We start from the raw sequence: 7,534 nt of genomic DNA, 5'->3' as shown, positions 1-7,534 counted from the left end.
TCCGATCCGTGCAAGGCCTTGCCTCAATCCAATTGCAACAAAGATACTTGCGAGTATTTGTATACGTACGGAGATTACTCGTCCACTCAAGGGATCTTGGCCATGGAAACGTTCACTTTCGAGGACGAGCATTCGGTTTCGGGTTTGGCGTTTGGCTGCGGAGAGGATAACGAAGGAGACGGGTTCGCACAAGGGTCAGGGCTCGTCGGCCTCGGACGTGGCCCTCTCTCTCTCGTCTCTCAGCTCAAACAGAACGAGTTCTCGTACTGTTTGACGTCGATCGAGGATTCTGACTCGACGAGCTTGCTGTTCATCGGATCCGACGCTTCAAACACTCTGAACAAGTCTATGGGCGGCGAGATTCAGACAACCTCATTGCTACGGAATCCGGCTCAGCCCTCGTTCTATTACCTTCCGCTGCAAGGTATCACGGTCGGATCCAAGCGCCTGGACATAGAGGAATCGACTTTCACGCTGAGCGATGACGGGACGGGAGGAATGATCATAGATTCCGGCACGACTCTCACGTACCTCGAGGATAGCGCATTCCGGGCCGTGAAGAAGGAGTTCGCCTCTCGGGTGAGGCTGCCGACGGACGACTCCGGCGCCACAGGGCTTGACTTGTGCTTCAAATTACCCGAAAACACGAAGCAGATCCCCGTTCCGAAGCTCATTTTCCACTTCAGAGGCGCGGATTTGGAGCTCCCGGGCGAGAACTACATGATCGCGGATCCGAGCACGGGGGTTCTGTGTCTGGCGATGGGGGGTTCGAACGGGATGTCCATTTTCGGAAACATTCAGCAGCAGAACTTGCTTGTTCTTCACGATCTTCACAAGGAAACTGTCTCGTTTATTCCTACTGAATGCAACAAATTGTGATTCTCTCTATCTGTTTCTGTTCTGTCTCTTTCTGAGTTTTTTTTTCACTTAATCATTAGATATAATGTTTTGTTTTGATCAATAAAGTCTTATGCCCTTTTTTTCCGGGAAAATTTCGAGTTCTTGAATGCTTGCAAGTGAAGAGAAGGGATGATTACAGAGTTTTCAAGTGAATACATCATTAAAAATAATAATAATTAGTGTGAGATTATCCCATATATACATATATATATATATATATATATATATAGAGAGAGAGAGAGAGAGGGGGGAGTCATATCATAACAAAACCATGGAATGGAATGAAATTGAGATGATATCATATGATGGGATTACATGAGATGTGGTTACAAAGTGATTAAATTTAATTGTTATACTTTGTAGTGAAGAAAAGGGTTTGTTTGTTTGTTCAACTCCCGAAGCTACTTTGTAACTCAAAAAATGCATGCCTCATGGATGTTATCATTCCTCGTTGGAAAAAAAAATCTGAATAAAAAAAAGAGGTAAACCACACGTGTACATGTTGGTATGAGAGGAAAAAAAAGACTTTATTAGCGATGAAGGTTATGAATTTTTAGGTGTATTGTCATTTGAGGTTTTGGTTTTGTTTCGATTTAATTATATTCGAATTCGGTTGTAAAAAATTATAACCATTTGTTCGGATTCATTTTTTATTAGTAAAAAATCCATTTTTTCAAAAAAAAAAAGAAATTTTTTAATTATTTTTTTATTCCATTTGGTTCAAATTCTATTTTTTTATTTATTATAATAATTCAATTTTTATGTCGGATTTGATTCAGTTATATTTATATCTTTTTCGTTTTGGTTCGGTTTAGAGAAATTATATTCATTCGCGTTTTATGTCGAGTTTAGAAAAATTATAACCATTCCATTTTTATATTAAATTCAATGTTACCTCTAAAAATAACTAATCTGTCAAAACTCTTTTTATAGAAAAAAATATGTGATTTTAATTATAAAACTCAAGGGCTAAGCCCATTTATTCTTAATAAATAAACCCAATAAATAATAAACTTCCAAATCCAACAATAAAACAAAAGACGTATTCTACCAAAAAATCTTTCCTCTTGTCCTCAAAAGTGAAAGGACCATCTTCGGGGCTCGTTGCCAGGGAAATTCAGAATCTTGATTCCGATTTCGGAGCCAGCATTCTTGTTCTTGAACATCTGGGGGATCGGAACATTGATTTGATTCCCCTGCCTTCGAAAAGCTTCGCCATGTCCAGAGGATCGGTATCATGTGCCAATGACCCATGAAAGGGAATGAAGAAAGCATGGAGCTGATGAGGAACTTTCACTGACCATGTTTGGTTTCCGAGAAAATAAGACCTGGGTTTTGCAGATTGGAGATGAAAATCTCAGAAAAATGGAAACTTTTTCCCGGGTATTGTGTTTGGCCACCGAGAAAATGAGAGTAAAAATCAAATTTTTTTTTTCTCGGCTACTGTTTGATTACTAAGAAGAAAGCATGGAGCTGATGAGGAACTTCACTGCTCATGTTTGGTTGCTGAGAAAATAAGACCTGGGTTTTGCAGATTAGAGGTGAAAATCTCAGAAAAATGAAAACTTTTTCCCGGTTATTGTTTGGCCACCGAGAAATAAGAGTAAAAATCGAATCTTTTTTCTTGGCCACTGGTTGATTACTAAGAAAGAAAGCATGGAGCTGATGAGGAACTTCACTGCCCATGTTTGGTTTCCGAGAAAGTAAGACCTGGGTTTTGCAGATTTGAGCTGAAAATCTCAGAAAAATGGAAATTTTTTCCCGGGTATTGTTTGGCCACCGAGAAAATGAGAGTAAAAATCGAATCTTTTTTCTCGGCTACTGGTTGATTACTAGGAAGAGCGAGTTCTGGGTTTTGCTGCTTTGGTTAATTATTCAGATGCGAATTTTTCTTGGTGGTTTTGAATGAGTTCCACAAGTTTCCACATGCCTTATATTATCTGTGTGTGTATATATATTTTATATATATTGGGCGTTGGAGGTCTTTGTTTTGTTTGGATCCTCGGGCTCTATAATCAGAATCTACCACAAATTAAAATTGACTTTTTTTAAATCAAACTCCAATTAGATCCATAAAAGATAATAATAAGAATATATGCATCGAATCCTCTTGTTTGTTTCTATTTCTTTTAGATATTGAGCTAATCATTTGAAACAATTGACAATAATAGAAAACTATACTGGAAAAAAAAGAATGTTATTGATCCTAATTTCATGTAATCATTTTCATATTATAATATAAAACATCATATTTAAAATAAGCAAACAAAACAACATCTGACCAAACAAAGATCTGTTTTATGACAACAAAAAAAAGATTCACACAACTACAATACATTAAACTCCACTCCTTTACCTTGCCGTGCAAGAAAAGAAATAGAACACACTCACTCATGAGATTGCCCTACCTTGTTGGCAGCCCTAACCACCCTCACCTCTTCCATGAACCTATCCACATCATTATAAGAAGACCCTCCTTCTGCAACAGCGGCTTTGGCCATCGCAGCCACCTCCTTTGCCCGTCTCCGTCTCTCCTCCGCCTCTTCACCCGCCATAACTTCCCTCACCGCCTTCTCCACCTTTTCTCTGCTTATGAAATCTCCCACCATTCTCGCAAACTTTCTGGCTCCTGAACTTACTCCAATCCTCAGGACCTGAGTTAACAGCTTCTCGTTATAGAATTGCTCCGCCCCTACGGGCCAAGTCACCATTGGCAATCCCGCTGCTATGCCCTCGAGCACGGAGTTCCACCCACAATGTGTCAAGAACCCTCCGGTTGCTTGGTGGTCAAGTATCAGCACCTGAGGTGCCCACCCTCTTATGATCAGCCCTTTTCCCTTTGTTCTCTCCTCGAACCCTTCAGGCAACCACTCTTCCTTCTCACCAAGATCTAACACCATACGAGAGACATAAAAACGATCTTAAGTTTTGTCCTGCAAGAAAGAGATCTATATATATATTGTCTGTATCGGTTGTAGTACCTTTGCTTTCTTCTTTCCTCACCGCCCAGATGAAATTTTGTTCAGAAGCTTCTAGCCCTGCAGCGATTTCTATCAACTGGGCATTGGTGAAACTCGTCATACTTCCAAAGGAAATGTAAATCACGGATTCGGGTTTCTTGGAGGCGAGCCATTTGAGGCATTCGTTCTCGTCAACAGTCGACTTCTGTCCCCTCTCGGCTCTCTCCTCGAGCCTTCTGTTGCACAACGAAACCGGACCAATATGCCATGACCCCCATTTCAGAGTTTTCTGGTAGAAATCAGCATAAGCTGGTTCCAATTCGTAGAAGCTGTTCATCACAGCGCCGAAGCATTTCCCGAGAGATCCCCAGCTCTCTAACATGAACCTTCCCATCTCGGTCTCTGCATTACGATCTATGAACTGTTCTGCAGTAATGACGATGTCCCCTGGTAAATCTGGGATCACAAAGGGCTCAGAACTCGAGCCGAGTTTCTTGTGCGGCTTGTGAACGTCGATGCAATGAGCAGCGCAGATGGGGAAGTAGCCCGAGCCATGGAACGCGACTCTCGGAACTCCGAGCTTGTCCGCAGATTCAGAGGCCCACGGAAAGAATATGTCGGCGATCAGACAGTCCGGTTTCATTGTCTCCATAAGCTGTTCCATCTGTTCTTTGAGAAACTCGGTCGCGAACATGAACTTCTGAGTCAAATCTCCCGAATTCGATTTGTAGTTTGAGATGATGAAATCGGTATTCTCGCACCCTTCTGGCAATCCGAGCTCTCTGCAAGGGAAATCGAGGATCTCGACTCCGATTTCGGCATCTGGATTCATGTTCTTGAATGCTTCGATGGGTTTCTGAAAGGTTTGGGAATTGAGAGGAGTGGTGAGAATCGTTGATTTCGCTCCTCTGCTTGCGAAAAGCTTCGCCATGTCCAGAGTCGGAATCATGTGTCCAGGAGCCATGTAAGGGAAGAAGAAGATGTGGAGCTGATCGAATTTAGTCCCCATGTTTGGCTGCCGAGAAAATCAACGGAAGAACGAAGAGGGATTTCTTCTACTTTGATTGGAAAAAGATCGAAACTTTCGCGATAACAACTCAAACTGCAGGGAAAACAGAATCTGGGCTTTCCAGGGAAAAGCAGAGGATTCCAGGAAAATCGGATTTGGAGCTTGGATCAGAGAGGAGGGGAAAGATCGAAACTTTTATGATTATCACTCAAGTTGCCGTGAAAATAGAATCTGGGTTTCCAGGCAGAAGCAGAGAATTCCAGGAAATTAGAAATTTCTTTTATGTTTTTTGTTGGCGTCGATCGTAATTCCGGGAAAAAGATCGAAACTTTCTGGCAGAAACTGTTTGGGTCCTCGGAAAAATATAGGGTTTCTCAGCGTCGGTAAAGAGAGACGCCATCTTTGAACGAGTCAAAGAGTTCGGAACGTGTCGAAGACCGGAATCATTTTTAGGATTTTATTAAATTAAATAAATAGAGTTTCTAGATATTTATTTCCCATATTTGCATTCATTGCATAATTTGGATTTTATTGGGAAAAAATCATAACTGAGATTTGAATGTAAGAATTGGGACATGTCAATAAATTAAGACTTTTCATCCATTTATTTAGCTATGGAAAAGAAAAATCAGTCAAAAATTCATTTAATGTTTTGAAATCGTTCAATGGCTGGTGTTAAGGAAATCTGTTCATAACATATGATGGATTGGAAAGTGACAGGAGACATGTGATCTGGAGATTTCCGCGAGGGAAAAATCTATAATATTTTTATAAAATATTAATCATTAATTTAATTCTTTGTGATACACACACACACACATATATATATATTTATCGTTTAATATGGATGTGGTTATATAATTCAGTAATAAAAAAATAATGTTTGATGGAAAGTACCAATGATTAGTAAAATATGATTCGGTATTAAAAATAACTCTTGATGCTAAACTTTCAAATATGTGTTTGATGATAATCGGAAACAAACTAAAATAATAGTTTATCACTGAACTAAATAATATATAATCATCTAGATAATTTAAAAGGATTTTTAAAACTAAAATGAATGTAAATTAAATTCCTCTGAATACGATAAAAACGAAACCGGATGCAAGTTGAATTTTTTTTAAACAAATATTTTTCAAATAAAAACAAAACTTGAATAGAGTTAAAATGAAATAAATATAATTTTTATATATTTGAATTACGAATTAAAAAATAACCGGAAAAAAAAACTACCTTTTTCATTTTTATTTCCTTTCGTTGGTAGTCGTCAAGATTCTTGCTTGTTCATGGACTTCGTGTTTTTTTGACTGAAGATTTTCGACTTTTCGAATTTTGAATTGAATTGCAAGCTGAATATTATTTCTCAAGTGGAATGTTCGAAAAAATTATCCATAATTTTTGTACCATGGAATTTTATTTTTTTTCTTTTTCATAATTTCATGACAAGTAATGTATACGTAAGAAACGGTCTACATATTTACATGGATCCAATGCATTCTCATCTTGATTTTTTTTTTAAAATATTGCCTCGGTTTCGATTTTGCGAGATTCTCTAGATACTCATATTCCGTGAAAATTGTTACAAATTTTATTCACTTACTTTGATTTTAGGAATATATTGATAATTTTATTCGAAAAAATCTCCCTCACATCTCATTAGAGATTTATTTGGTTAATAACTGAATAACCGAACCGAATTCGAAAAAAGATCGAATGGTTATGATTTTTCTATAACCAAAAAATCGAATCCGAACCGAACCAAATAAAAAAGTAATTGAAATAAATTTTGTCTAAGAAAATGACTATTTTTTTTTATCATAAACGAATCGAACCCGAACCGTATATAATCTACTTGAATCGAATCATATTCAATATAAAAACCGAATGGTTATAATTTTTCTAAAACCGAAATAACCGAATTCGAATATACTCAAACCGAAACTCGAATGAACCTCATCTACATGTGATGATCATACTCTTTCCTTTGGTCCTCTTATGAAACTCCAACCCTTATGGTAACGATCATACACCACTACAGAATGTCAAAGTTATCCTCACACACAAACACGAAACTTTTTAGCATATTTTGTCTTCGCTCACATGCATCCCAAAGAGTATTTTCCATGATGTAAGACATCCTAAAACTATTCCAAAGAGAGTATGCTTAATTTTAGAATTCTCTTGAGATAGATAAACGAAAAGATAGATACACCTTGTTGTTATGAGTAGCTCAATTAATTCCTTTAAATTATCTTTGACTGTGTTTCTCATACCTACACAGCCCTCAGATTTCTCTCATTACGGTGTGTTCGATTCATCTTGTACCCCTACCCAGAAGTTCGTCTCCTTATCAATATTTCTTGCACCGACGATCATTCATCGCCCTTCAAGAATACCTGAACTGTCACTTATGACTTTAGGCAAGATATTGTATTATCTAATAACCCATTATTATGATTTTGAAACTTGTTTACTTAGAGCAGTTTAGTTAATGATTACATATCTCGCGTCAGACCATTATAAATATTGTAACATAGAAAATATTACAAAGAAATTATCGATCGGTCTTAGATTATATATTTCTCCCAAAATTTATTAGTGTTAAATGGATTATTTATTCGAAATTGATTATCGGTAATATATCTTTTATGATTATCACTCA

At 37.7% G+C, this 7,534-nt stretch overlaps 2 protein-coding genes across 3 annotated transcripts in view; one reads left to right on the top strand and one right to left on the bottom strand.

Annotated features, from left to right (window-relative positions):
• LOC104819569 (aspartic proteinase nepenthesin-1) overlaps positions 1–888 on the top strand; it is a 1,597-nt gene extending 709 nt beyond the window's left edge. Inside the window, exon 2 of one of the 2 annotated variants that reach the window (XM_010549698.2) lies at positions 1–888. In XM_010549698.2, coding sequence (XP_010548000.1) covers positions 1–879 — 879 coding nt within the window. In that variant the 3' untranslated portion in view covers positions 880–888. The other variant, XM_010549699.2, reaches the window with a different exon arrangement.
• Positions 889–3,110: 2,222 nt separating this feature from the next.
• On the bottom strand, positions 3,111–5,270 carry LOC104819568 (UDP-glucosyl transferase 73B2-like). Its single transcript, XM_010549697.2, has 2 exons — positions 3,882–5,270; positions 3,111–3,790 (listed from the first exon to the last, which is right to left on the bottom strand). Exons 1-2 carry the CDS (start codon positions 4,867–4,869, stop codon positions 3,288–3,290), a joined length of 1,491 nt encoding a protein of 496 aa, XP_010547999.1. The 5' UTR covers positions 4,870–5,270; the 3' UTR covers positions 3,111–3,287.
• Positions 5,271–7,534: the final 2,264 nt, after the last annotated feature.

This window comes from Tarenaya hassleriana, unplaced genomic scaffold (genome assembly GCF_000463585.1).
Source record: "Tarenaya hassleriana unplaced genomic scaffold, ASM46358v1 Cleome3, whole genome shotgun sequence".
Classification (NCBI taxonomy): domain Eukaryota; kingdom Viridiplantae; phylum Streptophyta; class Magnoliopsida; order Brassicales; family Cleomaceae; genus Tarenaya; species Tarenaya hassleriana.
This window is presented reverse-complemented; position numbering and strand designations above follow the sequence as displayed.

What these genes read in the sequence shown, in the direction of transcription:
- LOC104819568 (XM_010549697.2), bottom strand. Translation starts at nt 4,869, where the DNA reads ATGGGGACTAAATTCGATCAGCTCCACATCTTCTTCTTCCCTTACATG. An exon ending in GAGGAAAGAAGAAAGCAAAG is followed by an intron (nt 3,791 to 3,881) that starts GTACTACAACCG and finishes GTATGGTGTTAG; the next exon opens with ATCTTGGTGAGAAGGAAGAG.